The sequence below is a fragment of the Mercenaria mercenaria genome, chromosome 12, assembly GCF_021730395.1.
Source record: "Mercenaria mercenaria strain notata chromosome 12, MADL_Memer_1, whole genome shotgun sequence".
Taxonomy (NCBI): domain Eukaryota; kingdom Metazoa; phylum Mollusca; class Bivalvia; order Venerida; family Veneridae; genus Mercenaria; species Mercenaria mercenaria.
The window spans coordinates 31,342,493-31,365,006 of NC_069372.1; the positions used below are offsets into that span (position 1 = coordinate 31,342,493).

The window sequence follows — 22,514 nt, forward strand, 5'->3', positions numbered from 1 at the left end:
CCTTGACCTTTGATCAAGTGACCCGAAAATCTATAATGGTCATCTACTCTGCATGTCCAATCATCCTATTAAGTTTCAACATTCTGTGTCAAGTGGTTCTCAAGTTATTGATCGGAAATGTTTTTCCATGTTCAGGCCCCTGTGACCTTGACCTTAGCTCAAGCAACCCGAAAAATGATAAGGGTAATATACTCTGTAAGTCCGATCATCCTATGAAGTTTGAAGGTTCTGGGTCAAATGGTTCTCCAGTTATGATTGGAAACCGTTTTCCATGTTCTGGTCCCTGTGGCCTTGAACTCTGATCTAGTAACCCCAAAAGTAGTAGGGATCATCTACTCTGTAAGCCCTATCATCCTATGTAGTTTTAAGGTTCTAGGTCAAATGGTTCTCCAGTTATTGATCGGAAATGAAGTGTGATGGATGGACTGACAGGGCAAAAACAGTATGTCTCCCCCAGTAGGGGTTAGTGTTAACAAGATTTTCCTCTGATCTGGCCTAGTGACCTAGTGTTTTACCCCACATGACCCAGTTTAGAATTTGGCCTAAAGATCATCAAGACAAACATTCTGACCAAGTTTCATAAAGACTGGGTCACAACTGTGGCCTCTAGAGTTAATAAGGCAAATGTTGACGCACGACGCTGGACAATGGCCGGTCACAATAGCTCACCTTGAGCACTTTGTGCTCAGGTGAGGTGAGCTAAAACATGCAGTAATACTAAAATTACTTCATTTTCTCATTTTGTGATGCGCACCTGTTAAAAAATATAATCAAAGGCCTGAAGGGCCTGAGTTGGCTAATGATTGATGTACTGACAGTATAGTCTACCAGTTTCAGTTTGTTTTTAGTTTTTTTCTTAAAATTTCATAACACAGCTCGATATTTACCCAAAATATTATATCCGGATACGATTACACTTTTCTCCAGTTTCAACAATATATTTTACAAATTGTGATGATACGAAGACATTTAGCAGCAATTTGCAGTATCTGACATTGACGTTTACGGTTAAATTACCTCTTATTTAAATATTTTCATAAAAAAGTTGTTTCGTTTCGTGAAAGCAGCCAAACATAGACGATCTACTTTCGATTTCAAAAACTACAAGAAAATACAATTTAATGTTTTGCCGATTTGTTTATTTCTCGAAAAATAAGAATTAAAATCATTTTTAATATCAGTAGTAACTAAACAAACCAGTAAAAGCTTCTTCTTCCGATAATTTATCCGTTTACTGACTGCAAAATTCAACCCACGCAAAGTTTATAGAAATCATACAATGCGTGTTTACGTTCAATGTGGGAGAATTAAAGCTGATCGGCTATGTTACCTAACGCATCCAGACGATTCAGATTTTGTTTTTAAAAAAGCATTGTGTGCGTTTCTGTAATTTTATATACGTTTTTATACGCTTAGAAATTATTAGACATGTGTATTTGCATTATTTCTATACGTAATTTACGCTAATACGCATCTTATCTGGAGCTCTGTGGAACTATTTTTTGTCTTTCGCTGGATGTTACCCAAGCTTTGTAAGCCTGCGCAATTCTTAAAATGCACATTTATGCTTAATGAGTTACATTCGAGTATTGCACAATTACAAGTCATAAATATGACAGATTACATCGTATATTGGTCACAGCAAAGGGAATTGACACAACTTAACTTCATTCATGCAGTGAACTGTTTGAAGTTTGAGAAATCTAATGGAACTACATCCCTTCACGTGTTATTCGGTCCATTTAGAGAATCGCTGAACAGCAATTAATTGACGGACGGACGGACTGACAGACTGACGGACGGACAACGCCATTTCAATACCCCCCTCCCGATTTCATCGGCGGGGGATAACAAAGGACAGTAATTCGACATAAAATCAGTCCACAGTTATCTACCCTGATTGTATCAGTCCAACTAATGACAACTAGAGTTGTCACAGGAGTGACGAATTATACCCCCACAATATGGCCTTGTCACAGAACTAAGCCAATGTCAAAGCTGAACTTGCTTGACCTTTGACCTACTGACCCCAAAATCAATAGAGGTCATCTGCTGGTCATGATCAACCTCCCTATAAAGTTTCATGATCCTCGGCCCAAGTGTTCTCAAGTTATTGTCCAGAAAAGATTTCAATCACCTTTGACCTTTGGAACCCAAAATAATTATGGGTCATCTGCTGGTCATGACCAACCTCCCTATTAAATTTCGTGATCCTAGTCCCAAGCGTTGTGAAGTTGTCCAAAAACCGTTTAAGTGTTCCTGGTCACTGTGACCTGCTGACCTCAAAATCATTAGTGGTCATCTGCTGGTCATAACCAACCTGTTATCAATTTTCATGATCCTAGGCCCAAACATTCTCAAGTTATCATCCGGAAACCGTTTAACTGTTTTGTGTCATTGTGACCTGACCTTTGACCTGCTAACCTCAAAGTCAAACATGACCTGTATTTAATCATGTTACACCTGTGTACAAAAATTTAAGATCCTAGACCCAAGCGTTCTCAAGTTATCATCTTAAAACCGTTTAACTGTTCCGAGTCACTGTGACCTTGACCTTTGACCTTCAGACCCCAAAGTCGAACTTGACCTGTATTTCATGATGTTACACCTGTGTACCAAAATATATGATCATAGACCCAAGCGTTCTCAAGTTATCATCCGGAAACGGTTTTACTATTCAGGGTCACTATGACCTTGACCTATTGACCCCAAATTCAAACTTGACCTGTATTCACTATCAATTTTCATGATCCTAGGCCCAAACATTCTCAAGTTATCATCCGGAAACCGTTGAACTGTTTCGTGTCATTGTGACCTTGACGTTTGACCTGCTAACCTCAAAGTCAAACATGACCTGTATTTAATCATGTTACACCTGTGTACAAAAATTTAAGATCCTATACCCAAGCGTTCTCAAGTTATCATCTTGAAAACGTTTAACTGTTCCGAGTCACTGTGACCTTGACCTTTGACCTTCAGACCTCAAAGTCGAACTTGACCTGTATTTCATGATGTTACACCTGTGTACCAAAATATATGATCCTAGACCCAAGCGTTCTCAAGTTATCATCCGGAAACGGTTTTACTGTTCAGGGTCACTATGACCTTGACCTATTGACCCCAAATTTCGAACTTGACCTGTATTTTCTGATGTTAAACCTGTGTACCAAAAATTATTCAAATCAGTCAAGGCTTTCATGAGTTATCATCCGGAAACCACAACAAGAAACGCGGCAATGCCACGAAACCAGGTTTTCAACACTTTTCATAAGAATAAACAAGAGTGCCAGAATGTCACAATATACGCCCGTCGCAGCAAATTTCTTTACTCTAGCACCTGTATTTGCAGATGTAATTTTAATTTTGTGGTTGTTTAGTAATCATTGTAATTCTTTTGTTTTTCTAAGTCCACAAAAAAACTCCTTACCAGGTAGAGATACCTTAAAATACACCTAAAATTAGAAAGTAACAACTATGTTGTACCACAGAAAAGTGGTCTTGGTTTTTCCCTACGGTCAATTATAAAAAAAGTTACAATATAAGTTATTTATAGTAACAACTAAGGGAAGTTAATCTTAAAATAAAAAAAAAATAAAAAAAAAAAAAATAAAATTTTTTTTTTTTAATTCCACACAGAAATCCTTACCAGGTAGAGATTGGTCAAAATACACCTAAAAATTGGATGTAACATGCATGTTGTACTACAGAAAAGTGGTCTCGATTTTTCCCTACGTCTAGTAATGAAAAAGTTACAATATAAGCTATTTATAGTAACAACAAAGGGAAGTAATTCTAAAGAAGGGAACTGTGCAAGACACTTCGTCTCATGATGGTGTATAATTGTGCCAAGTTACATCAAAATCCCTCTATGCATGAAGAAGATATGCTCCGGACAAAGTTTTCATTCTTGTATCCTTTGACCTCTGTGACCTTGACCTTAGACCTAGGGACCTGGTTCTTGCGCATGACACTCCGTCTCATGATGGTGAACAATTGTTCCAACATTTATCAAATTCCCTCCATGCATGTAGAAGATATGCTAACCCTAACCCTAACCCTAATCCCAGAAACCCCAAAATCAATCCCAAGCTACAACTTTATATAAGTTTTTATACCCCAAGTTTCTCATGATTAGCTCTTTCCAAATTAATTTATTGCCCGGAAAACCCTTTTTTCTTTTTAAGTAACAGTGACCTTGATTTGCCCCCAAAACCCCCAAACCCAACCCCAGCCTTTGTTTTGATATAAGTACTACTCAAGTTTTATTAATATTTTTACCGAAACAAAAGTATTGCCGTAAACCCTTTTTTCTTTTTAAAAGTAAAGTGCCCTTGACTTTACCCAAAAACCCCCAAAATCAATCCCACCTTTTGTTTTGTTTATAGAATATCCCATTTTTTATTCAAATATTTTTTACCAAAACAAAAGTTTTGACCAAACACATTTGACAACGCCGCCCCCGCGCGCCCCCCGCCCGCCAATCTACCCCAATTAAAATCAGGTTTTCGTTGAAAACCGGGTTTAAAAAAAAACAGCCGACCGCCCAAACCCGCCAAGCTCATCCTATATACCCCCAAATTTCGTTTTTTGGGGGGATAAAAATGAAATTTCAAATGTTTAAAAGTATTTACTGTTTAAAAAACCATTTTTTTTAAAATCAGGGGGGAATCAGATATAAAAAAAGGCAGTGTCTGGGCAACTGTGACAAACAAGTTTAAAAACCCAAAAAACCCATAAATGTTGTGAGATATAACCTTTTTAATTAGATAAGTGATGACCCCCCCCTTTTTGTGTGCCCCTGACCTAAAGCAACAAACCGATATCTTAGTTGTGTGCATGATTTTCTAAAGTTAATGCAAAGCGGCATCTTCATGTTCACAGGAAAAAATTAACATATTTTGTTTTTCAATGTTCATTCGGGGCCTAATCTAGTTTGGGATCGGCCCGGGTTTTTTCAAAAGGAACCAAGATACACCCAATAAAAATTTGGGGTTGCAAGTCATTAAGTTGATGCAAAATTGGTCTTATCATTTCAAACCCAAAAAACAGCAAAGGGGGGGTCGCAGTTAGGGTCTGCGAAAAATGTTTTTGTTTTTTTTAAATTTTTTATGACAATCACCATTTTGTTTTAAATTTTATTCACAAGTGTTTTTATCAGTTTTGATTATTTTTATAGAAATTCACATTTAAGGGGGTGGGTAATTTGACATGTAACCACCAGAAACACAATCTCGCGGGTTTTTTTAAAAAAGGGTTTCAAATTTTTTTCCGGGAATTTTCGTGTAAAATAACTAGGCAATGGACATTTACAAACGGGGGGTTTTAAAATTTTTTTTGAATACTTTTTAAACACAGAGCCAAAAAGGGCCCTAATCAAATTTATGATTTTCAATGGACGAACTTCCCCAAAATCTAAAACATTTTTTATTAGTTGAATATTAGGTGTTATTTTCAGCAGATATTGTAAGCTAAAAAAACATTAAAATGACAATATACAACAAAATTTTTAAATTTGGGAAAGAGGGACACTCTCAAACGGGGAAAAGTCAGTGGGTAAATAACAGGGAAAGCTAAACTTTCAAAGCAAAAACTTTTGGTAAAATTTTGAGTTAAAGAATGGCCCAGATTATCTACACTATTTTAAATTTATCCCCTCTATAGTGGAAAGGGGGGCAAAAGTTTGGGGTTTTGCCTTGTTGAGCGTCCCCCGTCCCAAAGTTTTTGACCATCTAGCTCAAAAAGTATTTGATTAAATTGATAAAAAAATTGATTCTTTTCGGATATTACTTGCGTACCTTTATTTTTTTTTTGGGTTTCCCCCTTATTTCCAGAGTAAGGCCCCTGACATAGTCAAAAACATATTTTCCCCTTTGTGAAAACGCCTTTGCTAGAAAGTTTTTTGATTATAAGGGTTTTGTAGGCACTGGGTCGCCATGGTACATTTGTCAAAAAAAGGGGCAAAAATTTAAAATGATTCTGTTTGCGTTTTAAGGGGATATACCCTAAACAAATTTATAAAAAGGTTCTTCTTTGGCCCATTACTTTTGAACTATGGCTCACAAACAAAACTTCCACTATTTTGGCTATTTTAAGGGGGCAATAATCTGTAAAAACGCTAAGTTCTCAAGAAGAATCCCAAGTGTGCAAGGTCACATCATAATCAAATTTCATGCGTGTTCATGAATTTACTAAACTTCTGAGTGGGCACATCATTGGGAAAAAATGTATTTTGAACCATTTCGGGGGCCTAACCGGGGAAAAAAGGACCCAACGAAAAATAGGGGTTTCACAAGTTATTCATGAAAAAAGACCATGCTGGTTTCATAAATTTATATGTAATACTTTTGAGCTAGGCGAAAACAAGGTGAAATGTGCATTTTTTGACTTTTTCGGGGGCCATAACTCTAAAAAATGGGGGGCAAGTCAGGCAAAAATGGAGATCTCAGTTCATATCACAAAAATGTTCATGCAAGGTTTATCTTTTTTTGAAAACTTTTGCGCTATCCACATCACAACGTGAAAATGTGCATTTTTGACTATTTCGGGGCCAAAACTCGGTTTTAAAGGGGGTGTAAAACCCGTAGAAAAAAAAAGGGTGGCAGTTCATACATGGTTAAGATTCAGCAAGGTTTCTCATCTATTCAAAATTTTCTGATAGGGTGCACAAGGTAAAATATGTGTTTTTGGACTATGTCAGGGGCCAAAATCGGGAAAAGAAGGGGCGGAGCCAAACAAAAAATAAAAGGTAGCAAGTACATATCACGATAAAAACTCAGCATTTTTCATCAATTTAAATAAAATACTTTTTGAGCTGGTGCGTCAAGAGCTTCGGGCGAGGGGACGCCAAAACACCGGATGCACGCAAGACCAAAGTATATGCCCCCCCCCACTATACGACAAAATTTAAGATGAAGTGATAATCAGGCCTTTTCTTGAACTGCAAAATATTTTTCCCATGTGTGTTGCTTTAATGTTTTGTTCGCATGTTTTTTCCCCCAAAAACTTTTCCCTTTTTTTGAGAGTGTACCACTCTTCCAAATTAACAGATGTATTATTTGCATTTTAATGTTTTTTTTTTTACAATATTGCTGAAAAAAAACACCTAATTATCTCAATAATAAAAAATGTTTAGATTTTTGGGTGAATTTGGGGCATTGAAAATCAGAAAATTTGTTTGGGCCATTTTGTGGCTCTGTGTGGAAAAGGGTATTCAAGAAAATTTAAAACGAACTGTTGTGTAAATCCCCATTGCATGTTATTTTATCACGAAAGTCCAGTAAAAAGTTTGAACCTTTTTAAAAACGCAGCGGAGATGTGTTTCTGGGGGTTACTGTCAAATTCCCCCCCCTTTTAAAAAGTAAATTTTTATAAAGAAGCCCAAAACGATAACAGTAACACTTGTGAATAAAACTTAATACATGTGGTATTTGTATAAAAAAAGAGAAAATAAAAAAAATTTTTGCACAGAACCTAACTGCGCCCCCCCCCCTTTTTGTTTTAAAGGGGCCTAACCCCGAACCCAGAGAGTTCGGGCCCAGTTTTCAAAGGAAACCCGGATTTATCCATAAAAGCTGTGGAAAAGTTTGATTAAATTGATTGCAAAATGTGGTCTTATTTTTCACAAAAAATTTGTGAACAGACAGTTGACAAAAATGCGTCCAAAAGCTCACCTGTCATATTGACAGGTGACTAAAAAAAAGATTGAAACAATGGTCAACAAAGTGAAAATCCAAACAAAACCCCGGAGCACAGTTTAAACATGCAAAAAAATTTCTAATTTGGGATTTCCTACCTAGGTCAAACACTTTTAAGACATATGCAAACAAATTTTTTTGGCCCCTTTTGCATATTTTTGAGAATTAAGTCCCAAACCAAGTACAGGGTCATTCAACATCTGATTGTTTTGTAGATACATTACAAGGCTGTCCGTAAGACACGCCTCGACTTTTTTCTGCTTGACTCTGAATTAGAGCTTTGCCCGTAAAAAAAAATTCCCAAATTTTAAGGGGCATATTCTGTCAAAATTAAAAACAGAGTTATGGGGAAATTTTGTCTCCCGGTGTGACTTTGATAGAAAAAAACTATTTTGAGTTTCAAAGTCAAAAACTTTTAAATAAAAGGGATATTTGACTTTTTTCCCAAATTTAAAAAAAAAAAAATTTTTAAGTTAAAAAGGGGCTAAAATTTTGTCAAAATTCAAATCAGAGTTATGGGGATTGTGTTCCCGGTGTGACTTTTATAAAAATAGCTATTTTTATTTTTTATCAAAAGTTTAAAAGTAAAAGAGTTTTGACTTTATCAAAAATTTTAACAAAAAATTTAAATTAAAAAGGGCAAAAACTTAAAATTTCAGATTATGGGGATTTTTTTCTTTTTGGTGGATTTTGATGGTAAAAAGTATTTTAAGTTTCAAGTCAATAGCTTTGACAAAACAGGATATTTTACTATCAAAATCTTTAACCAACAAGGTTTCTTAGATGACACATGCCCCCCTGGCACTTTTAATGAATAGTTATGGCCATGTTAGAGGTTTTGGACCTTTGACTACGGAATGGGTCTTTCCGCACATGTCGCTTACGGGGACCAGCATGCCCCAAAAATTTTAAAATCCTGCATGAAAGACAAAGATTGGCCGGAAACCCCTCATGCACTACTGAAATATGACCCTTTAAAGTCTAAAGGGGACCTTTACCTTTGGTACTACCTGGGGGCTTCGCCCGCACGTTGTTTTACTGGGTACACATTCTGCCAAGTTTTTTGAAAATCCCTCCAGGAAAAGATTGGACCGGGCAGAATGCCTATCATGAAAAATGACCCTTTAAGTCTAAATGGACCTTGACTTTTGAATATGGCCCGGGTCTTGCGTGCGACAATCGTTACGTGGTAACCCTTCTGCCAAATTATTTGAAAATCCATCCCTTTTGACAAAGATATGGACCGGGCCGCCCATCAATGCCATATGAAAATGACCTTTTGCTTGACCCTTTACCTTGGCACGGCCTGGGGTTTTCGGGACACTCGTCTTATGTGGTACACTTATTCCAGTTATTTGAAAATCCCCTCCATCAATGACAAAGATTGGACCGGGAAAAAAAAATGGGACAGACTGACAGACGGGTTCGAAAAATATATGCCCCCCTTTGGGGGGCATAAAAAATTCTAAGTTAAAAGGGGCATAAATTTGCAAATTCAAAACGAGTTATGGGGGTTTTTTCTACGGGGGTAGATTTGATAGTAAAAATTTTTTAAGTTTCAATCAAAAGATTTGTAGTAAAAGAGTATTTTTACTTTTTTCAAAAAATTTAACCCAACGGCAAAGTGCGCCGGGGCGAGTGAAAAGCTCTACTTTTTCAAAGTCAGCTAAAAAAGGATTTTTGGGGGTTGTCATTAGAAAAATATTTAAAAAATTACCACATTGCAAGGTTTCGTTATTTGCATTGGTTTCCTAAAATATTTTGGGTCATTGAGGGAGGATCCTTCCATCTCTGGCTTACATACCCAAAGTTCTCCCTGCAATAACATTGCCAAATAAACAGATCAACATTAACTAAAACTGGTATCTCTAGTAGTTAATTTTGATCTAAAAAATAAGTTCAAAATTCTGACACAGGAACATTTTCATACACAGTGAAAACTCATTTTGAAAAATTTCAGAATCAAGAACTAACAAAAGAAGACAAAAGGGCCATGTTGGCCTTATATCGCTCACCTGAGTTTAGTTGCTTGCTTAAACAAATTTCTTTGCTTAAGCTTACTGACAACAAGACGGTATGATGACCCGGGATCGTTTACCTGATAATTGAGCTACATGTTTTTAAATGTCAAATGATGTTAGAAATTAAAAAATATGTCATAGGTCACATTTTTCGTATTGAAAGTTGTTTTTAAGAGGTATCAAAAAGTACATGGCATCCAAATTTTAAGGCGTTTTTTAAACAAAAGGGGCCCAAAAAGGCCCTAGGTCGCTCCCTGAGTAACACACCAAACATGTAAACATTTTTACCAGTGATTTCTGGGGACAAAAATTGTACAAATTTTTATAAAGATTGGGGCCAAAAACGTGGCTCTTAAATGAAAACAAGCTTTTCTTTTATTTGACCAGTGACCCAGTTTTTTACCCCCCCCTTCCAAACTTGCCAAATTTTTTAAAAAAAAAAATTTTGAAAAATTTTCGGGAAAATTCGAGCAAAAAAGTGGCCTCTAGAGAATACACGCTTTTCCACGATTTGACCTTTTTTCTGCCCCACGTGCCCATATTTTAAATATCCAAAATTCAGATAAAAATTCTCCAAATTTATGAAATAGAAACAAAAAGTGCCCCTTGGGTGCAACAAAAAAGCTTATACTTTGATTTGAAGGGACCTAGGTTTTTTTCCACATGACCAAAATAAAAAGAGCTGTCCTAAGACGCCGCCGACTTTTCTCAGTGCTTGCTCTGAATTGAGCTTTGCCAGTAAAAAAAAATCCAATTAAAAAGGGACATAATCTGTCAAAATTAAATCGAGTTATGGGGAAATTTTGGGTTCCCGTGTAGATTTGTATAAATTAAAAATTTTGAGTTTCTGTCAAAAGCTTAATAGTAACAGAGATATTTGACTTTATCAAAAAATTTAACAAAAAAATCTAAGTTAAAAAGGGACATAATTCTGTCAAAAATCAAATCAGAGTTACGGGGATTATTCCTCCTGGTGTAGACTTTGATGGTAAACAAGTATTTTAAGTTTCAAGTCAAAAGCTTAGATGGTAACAGAGATATTTGACTTTATCAAAAACTTTAACCAAAAATTATAAGTTAAACTAGAAATGTGTCCATCGGACACAGATGTCCCCACTACATGACATTAAAATGACAATTTTTTCCCAGGTCAGGGGCCAAAAATAACAATTTTTTCCCATGTCAGGGGCCAGAACTCCTACAATACTGAATGAATCCGGATGCGAAACCCCAGGTGCACAACTGCACATGCTGACCAACATTCCTGTAAACTTTGGTGACTCTAGGTCAAATACTTTTGGAGCTACGCACGACACAACATTAAAATGACCAATTTTTTACTAAGTCAGGGGCCATAACTCCTACATGACTGGATGAATCCGGACGCAAAACCCCAGGTGCACAACTGCACATGCTGACCAACATTCCTGTAAACTTTGGTGACTGTAGGTCAAATACTTTTGGAGCTATGCGCGACACAACATTAAAATGACCATTTTTCTACTAAGTCAAGGGCCATAACTTCTACATGACTGGATGAATCCGGATGCGAAACCCCAGGTGCACAACTACACATGCTGACCAACATGCCTGTAAAGTTTTGTGACTCTAGGTCATATACTTTTGGAGCTAGGCGCGACACAACATTAAAATGACCAATTTTTACAAAGTCAGGGGCCATAACTTCTACATGACTGAATGAATCCGGATGCGAAACCCCAGGTGCACAACTACACATACTGACCAACATTCCTGTAAAGTTTTGTGACTCTACCTCAAATACTTTCAGAGCTACGCGCGACAACATTTTCGGAAGGACGGACGGATGGAAGGACGGACGGACAAGAGCAAATCTATATGCCCCCACCCAAAGTGGTGGGGGCATAAAAAGGGCATAATTATGTCAAAATTCAAATCAGAGTTATGTGAATTGTGTCTCCTGGTGTAGATTTTGATGGTAAATAACTATTTTGAGTTTCAAGTCAAAAGCTTTAATAGTGACAGAGATATTTGACTTTATCAAAAATTTTAACAAAAAATTCTAAGTTAAAAAGGGGCATAATTCTGTCAAAATTCAAATCAGAGTTATGTGGATTGTTTCTCCTGATGTAGACTTTGATGGTAAATAAGTATTTTAAGTTTCAAGTCAATAGATTTGATAGTAACAGAGATATTTGACTTTTATCAAAAACTTTAACCAAAAATTCTAAGTTAACTACAAATGTGTCCATGGGACACAGATGCCCCCACTATATGACAAAGGACACACATTTTTTCCTAGGTCAGGGGCCATAACTCCTACAATACTGAATGAATCCGGACGCGAAACCCCAGGTGCACAACTTCCCATGCTGACCAACATTCCTGTAAACTTTGGTGACTCTAGATCAAATAATTTTGGAGCTACGCACGACACAACATTAAAATGACCAATTTTTAACTAAGTCAGGGGCCATAACTCCTACATAACTGAATGAATCCAGATGCGAACCGCAGGTACACAACTGCACATGCTGACCAACATTCCTGTAAAATTTGGTGACTCTAGGTCAAATACTTTTGGAGCTACGTGCGACACAACATTAAAATGACCAGTTTTTTACTAAGTCAGGGGCCATAACACCTACAAGACTGAATGAATCCGGATGCAAAACGCCAGGTGCAAAACTACACATGCTGACCAACATTCCTGTAAAGTTTTGTGACTCTACGTCAAATACTTTTGGAGCTAGGCGCGACACAACACTAAAATGACCAATTTTTTCAGTCAGGGTCCATAACTCATACATGACTGAATGAATCCAGACGCAAAATCCCAGGTGCACAACTACACATGCTGACCAACATTCCTGTAAAGATTTGTGACTCTACGTCAAATACTTTTGGAGCTAGACGCGACACAACATTCTCGGAAGGACGGACGGACGGAGGACGGACGGACAAGGGCAAATCTATATGCCACCCCCACAAAGTGGGGGCATAATTCTGTCAAAATTCAAATCAGAGTTATGGGGATTGTTTCTCCTGGTGTAGACTTTGATAGTAAATAACTATTTTGTCAAGTCAATAGCTTTGATAGTAACAGAGATATTTGACTTTATCAAAAACTTTAACCAACGGCGACGCCGACGCCGGGGCGAGTACAATAGCTCTACTTTTTCTTCGAAAAATCGAGCTAAAAATTCATACAATATTTCATGCAGACAAACATTCTGACCAAATTTCATGAACATCAAATGAACAAGAGTGTTAACAAGCTTTTCCTTTGATTTGACTGGGTGACCTAGTTTTTGACCTCATATGACTCAGTTTCAAACTTGGCCTAGGAATCATCAAGATAAACACTCTGACCAAGTTTCATGAAGATAGGGTCATAAATGTGGCCTGAAGAGTGTTAACAAGCTTTTCCTTTGATTTGACCCGATGACCTAGTTTCTGACCCAATATGACCCAGTTTCAAACTTGGCCTAGAAATTATCAAAATAAACATTCTGACCCAGTTTCAGGAAGACAGGGTCATAAATGTGGCCTCTAGGTTGTTAACAAGCTTTTACTTTGATTTGACCTGATGACCTAGTTTTTGACCCGACATGACCCGGTTTTGGTCCAGGCCTAGAGATCATCAAGATAATCATTCTGTGCAAGTTTTATCAAATCAAAGCATAAATGAAACCTCTATATGGCTGAAAGGGCCAAAATAGAAAATTTTCTCTGGAACCCATGATGGAATCTAGCCAGTTTTCCAAAGGAACCGAGATCTTATTGTGACTTAAGTTGTGTGTAAGAGTGGTTAAAATCAAATATAAAATGTCACTTCTATCGTGTTAACAAGGTAAAAATTAACAAATTTTGGCTCTTTTCAGGGGCCATAACTCAGGAACCTATGATTGGATCTGACAGATTCATCATGGAATCGAAGATTTATTATTGTTAAAGATGTTTTGCAAGTTTGTATCAAATCAAACCATAAATGAAGTCTGTATATGGCTGCAAAAGCAAAAATAGCAAATTTTGGCCCTTTATGGGGCCATAACTTTGGAACCCATGATGGGATCTGGCCAGTTTTGGAAAGGAAACGAGATATTATGCCAATACAAGTTGTGTGCAAGTTTGATTAAAGTTGATTGCAAAATCTTGTCTCTATCCTGTTCACAAGCCAAAATAGCAAATTTTGGCCCTTTAAGGGGCCATAACTCTGCAACCAATGATGAGATCTGGTCAGTTTTCGAAAGGAATCGAGGTATTATGCCAATACAAGTTGTGTGCAAGTTTGATTAAAGTTGATTGCAAAATGTTTTGTTTTGTTTTGGGCTTAACGCCGTTTTTCAACAGTAGTCATGTAACAACGGGCAGTTAACCCAACAAGTGTTCCTGGATTCTGTACCAGTACAAACCTGTTCTCCGCAAGTAACTGCCAACTTCCCCACATGAATCAGAGGTGGAGGACTAATGATTTTAGACACAATGTCATTTATAAAACAGTCACGGAGAACATACTCCCCGCCCGAGGATTGAACTCATGACCCCGCGATCCGTAGACCAACGCTCTACCTACTGAGCTAAGCTGGCGGGTGTCAATTGCAAAATGTAGTCTCTATCATGTTCACAAGCCAAAAGTAGGAAATTTTGGCCCTTTAAGGGGCCATAACTCTGGAACCCATGAAGGGATCTGGCCAGTTTTCGAAAGGAACCGAGATATTATGCCAGTTCAAGTTATGTGCAAGTTTTATTAAAGTTGATTGCAAAATGTGGTCTCTATCGTGTTCACAAGCCAAAAATGGCAAATTTTGGCCCTTTAAGGGGCCACAACTCTGGAACCCATGATGCGATCTGGCCAGTTTTTGAAAGGAACCGGGATATTATGCCCATACAATGTGTGCAAGTTTGATTAAAATCAAATACTAAATGTGGTCTCTATCGTGTTCACAAGGAAATTGTGGACGGACAGACGACGGACAATCACAAAAGTACACCCTATCACTACGTGAAAGGTGAGCTAAAAACAAGAAAGTAGGTCAGAAGGTCAAAATCATGGTCACGAAATTCAGTTTTAAGATCGGTTTGCTAAACTGTACATGTCATCCAAATTTCAAGGCTGTATCTTAAGGATAACATGGTGTTATAGCCATATTTCATATCTTGTAACTGGATGGTAATATTTAAATGAAATTTGGTCAGTTTAAAGACATTCAAAATTAAAAACGTTTCACCAAGAGATTTTTTAGAATTTTATCATTTTTTTGGGGAGATAATTGGTATTGAAGTTAACATTGATGCCTATGGGAAATATATAATTTCTTTGATTATGAGAATCTGAGCTCGAGTTTCGAGAAAATACCACAAAGCTGCATTTATATGATTCTGATACAAATATCAAAAAGAAATCTAAAATTCCCCTGAGGGAAAAGGAGAAAATTATTTTTTTCTAGTTTTCCGGGGAGATAACTCATAAAAAACAAGTAAATTCGATGAATTGGTATCCCCCGCCGAATGGGTTTGTGGTGAAGAATGGCATAAAAATATATCCAGCAAAAAGTTAAGGATGTCAATAAGAAGCAAATAATTTCATTAGTCAAAATCAATTTAACAGAAAACAAATGTTTAATAAAAGAGTACATAATAAATGTATGATACTTTGATCCTGACTAAAGAATTTATTTTGAATGGGATATGCTTACTGTAGTAAGCTTAGCTTTTAAAATTAAATGCAGTTAATTGAAATGTGAGCTTGAAGTTTAACTGGAACGTAATATTGTCTTTGAGTGGTTTGGCACCAGGTGTTGCTGTTTAACAAGTACATCTGAACTTAAAAGAACAGATGTTCTTAAGAGTAAGATATCTTGAACATGGCTGAGGACAAGGTTTGTGCAGTCACAACTTAATATATATATTTTTAGGAGGTGGGGGTGCGGGGGAACGGGAGAGGAAACAAAATTTCACATTTTGATTATAAATATTGATGGAAAATTAAAAATGAAAAAAAAAAAAAAGGGTAAAAGGGTGAAGTTTGGGGGGGGGGGGGGGGGGGGGGGGGGCAGAGGATGCATGATCAGTGGTGGGCATGACTGGGTGGATGAGTGAGGTGGGGGAATGGTACAACTTGCATGTTGATAAATAATCATGGAAGGTTTGAAAAAAATCTAAAATAAGAAATGAAAAAACAAAAATTTTTTTTTGAGGGGGGGGGGGGGGGGGGGGGGATGAGGGGGTGTGACCAAGGCAAGTGGGTGACCAGGTGTGAGTGTGCAACTTCACATTTTTATAATAAATGTTCACAGAAAAGAATGAAAGAAATTTAATGAAATTCTGCCAAATGGTAAATTTGTTATGTACAAATATGTGGATTTTTAGGAAATTAAAGGGCAATAACTCTAAAATTCAAAAGAAACCCGTTCTAAATTGTATGTGCACAACCACATTATAGTGCTCTAAATTCTGTTAAAGTTTCATAGTTCAAGGTCAAATATATCTAAAGTTATGATGCAGAAATTGCCATATCTATAGTACCCTATATAGTTAACACTGGAAACTTCTAAGGGCCATAACTCTGGCGTTACTTGGGCAATCTGTCTGAAACTTGATGGGACCCATAACCTCAGTGGTGAAGTTTGAGGGGTGTGATCAAGGTAAGAGGGTGACCAGGTGTGGGTACACAACTTCACATGTTTACAATAAATTTTCATGGAAAAAGAATGAAAGAAATTTAATGAAATTCTACCAAATGGTAAGTTTGTTATGTACAAATATGTGGATTTTTATACAATTAAAGGGCAATAACTCCTAATTTACAAATAAATCCGAATGAAATTGGTACACAACCATATTATGGTGATCTAAATTCTGTTTAAGTTTCATAGTTCTAGGTCAAATATATAACAAGAGGGCCATGAAGGCCCTGTATCACTCACCTGACCTACATACCTAAAGATCATTAAGATTAACATTCTGACCCAGTTTCATTAAGATATGGTCATAAATGTGGCCTCTAAAGTATTAACTAGCTTTCCTTTGATTTGACCTGGTGACCTAGTTTTTGACCCGACATGACCCAGATTCGAACTTGACCTAAAGATCATCAAGTTTAACATTCTGACTAAGTTTTATGAATATACAGTCATAAATGTGGCCTCTAGAGTGTTAACAAGGCTTTCCTTTGATATGACCTAGTGACCTAGTTTTTGACCCCAACTGACCCAGATTTAAACTTGACCTAAAGATCATCAAGTTTAACATTCTGACAAAGTTTCATTAAGATATGGTCATAAATGTGACCTCTACAGTGTAAACTAGCTTTTCCTTTGATTTGACCTGGTGACTAGTTTCTGATCCTACATGACCCAGATTCAAACTGGACCTTAAGGTCATTAAGATTAACATTCTGGTCAAGTTTCATTAAGATTGGGCAGAAATTGTGACGCTAGAGTGTTAACAAGCTTTTCCTTTGACTTGACCTGATGACCTAGTTTTTGACCCCTGATGACCCAATATTGAACTCGTCCAAGATTTTATTGAGGGTAACATTCTGACCAAGTTTCATTAAGATTGGGCCAAAAATATGACCTCTAGAGTGTTAACAAGCTTTTCCTTTGATTTGACCTGATGACCTAGTTTTTGATCCCAGATGACCCAATATCGAACTCGTCCAAGAAATCATAGTGGTAAACAAGTATAAGTTTTAAATAAATATTCCCAACCATTTCCTAGATATGGCTCCGGACAGAAGGACGGAAAGACAATGCCAAAACTATATCCCTCCGACTTTCGTCAGGGGATAACAAAAAAATACCAGGGGAGGTACAGGCTTTCAAGTGACCTTTGATGAAAAAGGAGAAAAGTAGGAGACTCTGATATAAAAAAAGTAGGAGAAAAGTAAGAAAAAAGTAGGAATCTGATGATAAATAGTAGGAACTTATGGCTCCGGACGGACAGACCATTTCCATTTCCTAGATATGGCTCCGGATGGACGGAAAGACGGACGGACAACGCCAAAACTATATCCCTCCGACTTTCGTCAGGGGATAACAAAAATTATCAGGGGAGGTACAGCTTTCAAGTGACCTTTGATGAACAAGAGGACCATGATGGTCCTGAATCGCTCACCTCTTCCCACATGACCCAGTTTTGAGTATGACGTCGTTTTTTCTATTATTTGACATAGTGACCTAGTTTTTGAGCTCATGTGACCCAGTTTTGAACTTGACCTAAATATTATCAAGATAAAAATTCTGACCAATTTTCATGAAGATCCATTGAAAAGTATGGTCTCTAGAGAGGTCGTAAGGTTTTTCTATTATTTGACCTATTGACCTAGTTTTCGAAGGTACGTGACCCTGTTTTGAAATTTAACTAGATATCATCAAGGTGAACATTCTCACTAATTTTCATGAAGATCTCATGAAAAATATGGCCTCTAGAGAGGTCACAAGGTTTTTCTATTTTTATACCTACTGGCCTAGTTTTTGACCGCAAGTGACCCAGTTTCAAACTTGACCTAGATATCATCAAGGTGAACATTCAGATCAATTTTCATGAAGATCCATTGAAAAATATGGCCTCTAGAGAGGTCAAAAGATTTTAATAATTTTAGACCTACTGACCTAGTTTTTGAAAGCAGTTGACCCAGTTTCAAACTTGACCTAGATATCATCAAGATGAACATTCAGACCAACTTTCATACAGATCCCATGAAAAGTATGGCCTCTAGAGAGGTCACAAGGTTTTTTTATTATTTGACCTACTGTCCTAGTTTTTGAAGGCACGTGGCCCAGTTTCAAATCTGGCCTAGATATCATCAAGGTGAACATTCTGACCAATTTTTATGGAGATCCATTCACAAGTATGGCCTCTAGAGAGGTCACAAAGTTTTTCTATTTTTAGACCTACTGACCTAGTTTTTGACCGCACATGATCCAGTTTCCAACTTGACCTAGATATCATCAAGATGAACATTCACACCAATTTTCATACAGATCCCTTGATAAATATGGCCTTTAGAGAGGTCACAAGGTTTTTCTATTATTTGACCTACTGACCTAGTTTATGAGGGCACGTGACCCACTTTCGAACTTGACCTAGATATCATCAAGGTGAACATTCTGACCAATTTTCATGAAAATCTCATGAAATATATGGCCTCTAGAGAGGTCACAAGGTTTTTCTATTTTTAGACCTACTGACCTAGTTTTTGACCGAACGTGACCCAGTTTCGAGACTTACCTAGATATCATCAAGATGAACATTCCGACCAATTTTCATACAGATCCCTTGATAAATATGGCCTTTAGAGAGGTCACAAGGTTTTTCTATTATTTGACCTACTGACCTAGTTTTAAATGGCACGTGACCCAGTTTCAAATTTGACCTAGATATCATCAAGGTGAACGTTCTGACCAATTTTCATGAAGATCTTGTATAATATATGGCCTCTAGAGAGGTCACAAGGTTTTTCTATTTTTAGGCCTACTGACCTAGTTTTTGATGGCACGTGACCCAGTTTCGAACTTGACCTAGATATCATCAAGGTGAACATTCTGACCAATTTTCATAAAGATATTGTGAAATATATGGCCTCTAGAGAGGTCACAAGGTTTTTCTATTTTTAGACCTACTGACCTAGTTTTTGAAGGCACGTGACCCAGTTCCGAACTTGACCTAGATATCATCAAGATGAACATTCTGACCAACTTTCATAAAGATCCCATGAAAAATGTGACCTCTAGAGTGGTCACAAGCAAAAGTTTACGCACGCACGCACGGATGGACGACGGACACCGCGCGATCACAAAAGCTCACCTTGTCACTTTGTGACAGGTGAGCTAAAAAGTAGGAGGAAAGTAGGAGCCTCTGATATAAAAAAGTAGGAGAAAAGTAAGAAAAAAGTAGGAATCTGATGATAAATAGTAGGAACTTATGAGAACCCTGCCAGATTTATAACAAGAGGACCATGATGGTCCTGAATCGCTCACCTCTTCCCACATGACCCAGTTTTGAGTATGACGTGGTTTTTTCTATTATTTGACATAGTGACCTAGTTTTTGAGCTCATGTGACCCAGTTTTGAACTTGACCTAGATATTATCAAGATAAAAATTCTGACCAATTTTCATGAAGATCCATTGAAAAATATGGTCTCTAGAGAGGTCACAAGGTTTTTCTATTACTTGACCTATTGACCTAGTTTTCGAAGGTACGTGACCCTGTTTTAACTTTACCTAGATATCATCAAGATGAACATTCTCACTAATTTTCATGAAGATCTCATGAAAAATATGGCCTCTAGAGAGGTCACAAGGTTTTTCTACTTTTATACCTACTGGCCTAGTTTTTCACCGCACATGACCAAGTTTCGAAAACGACCTAGATATCATCAAGGTGAACATTCAGATCAATTTTCATGAAGATCCCATGAAAAATATGGCCTCTAGAGAGATCAAAAGATTTTAATAATTTTAGACCTACTGACCTAGTTTTTGACCGCAGTTGACTCAGTTTCAAACTTAACCTAGATATCATCAAGATGAACATTCAGACCAACTTTCATACAGATCCCTTGAAAAATATGGCCTCAAGAGAGGTCACAATGTTTTTCTATTAGAGAGGTCACAAGGTTTTTTTATTATTTGACCTACTGACCTAGTTTTTTAAGGCACGTGACCCAGTTTCAAACTTGACCTAGATATCATCAAGATGAACATTCTGACCAATTTGTATGGAGATCCATTCATAAGTATGGCCTCTAGAGAGGTCACAAGGTTTTTCTATTTTTAGACCTACTGACCTAGTTTTTGACCGCACATGACCCTGTTTCGAACTTGAACTAGATATCATCAAGATGAACATTCAGACCAACTTTCATACAGATCCCATGAAAAATATGGCCTTTAGAGAGGTCACAACGTTTTTCTATTATTTGACCTACTGACCTAGTTTTTGATGGCACGTGACCCACTTTCGAACTTGACCTAGATATCATCAAGATGAACATTCAGACCAACTTTCATACAGATCCCATGAAAAATATGGTCTCTAGAGAGGTCACAAGGTTTTTCTATTATTTGACCTACTGACCTAGTTTTTGACGGCACATGACCCACTTTCGAACCTGACCTAGATATCATCAAGGTGAACATTCTGACCAATTTTCATGAAGATCTCATGAAATATATGGCCTCTAGAGAGGTCACAAGGTTTTTCTATTTTTAGACCTACTGACCTAGTTTTTGACCGCACGTGACCCAATTTTGAACTTGACCTAGATATCATCAAGATGAATATTCAGACCAACTTTCATACAGATCCCATGAAAAATATGGCCTTTAGAGAGGTCACAAGGTTTTTCTATTATTTGACCTACTGACCTAGTTTTTGATGGCACGTGACCCAGTTTCGAACTTGACCTAGATATCATCAAGATGAACGTTCTGACCAATTTTCATGAAGATCCAATGAAATATGTGGCCTCTAGAGAGGTCACAAGGTCATTCTATTTTTAGACCTACTGACCTAGTTTTTGACGGCACGTGACCCAGTTTCGAACTTGACCTACATATCATCAAGGTGAACATTCTGACCAATTTTCATGAAGATCTTATGAAATATATGGCCTCTAGAGAGGTCACAAGGTTTTTCTATTTTTAGACCTACTGACCTAGTTTTTGACGGCACGTGACCCAGTTTCGAACTTGACCTAGATATCATCAAGATGAACATTCTGACCAACTTTCATAAAGATCCCACAAAAAATGTGACCTCTAGAGTGGTCACAAGCAAAAGTTTACGGACGGACGGACGGACGCACGCACGGGCAAACGGACGACGGACGCTGCGTGATCACAAAAGCTCACCTTGTCACTATGTGACAGGTGAGCTAATAAAAGCATCATCCACGAAGTGCATAGCGCCAAGAGGGGGTAGGTATGGGAGTGGGGGGGGCCCTGTTCAAGTTGTGGGAGGGATGATTGGGGTCTCCCCTTAAATGTTTTTGATATAATGTCTAAGTTCTGAAGTACTGGAGGGGTACTCCCCTCCTTTTAGGGGTGAGAGTGGGGGATCAGGGGGCTGTCCACTGGAAAATTTTGAAATACAGGTATGAAATGGTGGGCTCTGGTGCATTTTTATGTCTTAATTTCTAGGTATGGGAAGAGGTATCCCAGTCAATTTAGTGGGGTCAGGGGGCTGTCTGCCTGGAAAATTTTGAAATACAGCTATGAAATGGTGGGCTCTGGTGCATTTTTTGGTCTAAATTATTAGGTATGGCAAGAGGTATCCCAGTCATATTAGGGGGCTCAGGGAGCTGTCACCCTGGAAAATTTTGAAACACAGGTATGGAATGGTGGGCTCTGGGTGCATTTTTTGGGTCTAAATCTGAGGTATGGGAGGAGGTATCCCAGTCATTTTAGGAGGGTCAGAAGGCTCTCCCCCTGAAAATTTTGAAATACAGGTACAAAATGGTGGGCTCTGGTGCATTCTTTTGGTCTAAATTTTGAGGTATGGAAGGAGGTATGCCAGTCATTTGGGGGGGGGGGGGTCAGGGTGCACTCCCCTTGGAAAATTTTGAAATACAAGTACGAAATGGTGAGGTCTGGTGCATTTTTTGGTCTTAATTTTGAGGTACTGGGAGGGGTACTTTTGTAAAAAAAAAATTGGGGGGGCGGGGGGGGGGGGGGGTGCAGTGTCTTTTCTCCCTGGAAAATATTGAAATATAGGTATGAAATTGAGGCCTCTGGTGCACTTTTGAGTCTAAATTTTGAGCACCCTCTTTCCACCTCTGGATCTGGGCCTGAATCTTGTACATTTGCTCA

General features: G+C 37.7%; 1 protein-coding gene across 1 annotated transcript in view; it reads right to left on the reverse strand.

Moving 5' to 3' along the window:
- The window catches only part of LOC123533211 (ATPase MORC2A-like), a 361,550-nt gene that overhangs the window by 149,064 nt on the left and 189,972 nt on the right, over positions 1-22,514 (reverse strand). The window contains 3 exon segments of the mRNA XM_053519548.1: positions 9,412-9,426; positions 9,429-9,464; positions 9,467-9,510. Of these exon segments, the coding sequence (XP_053375523.1) occupies positions 9,412-9,426; positions 9,429-9,464; positions 9,467-9,510 (95 nt within the window).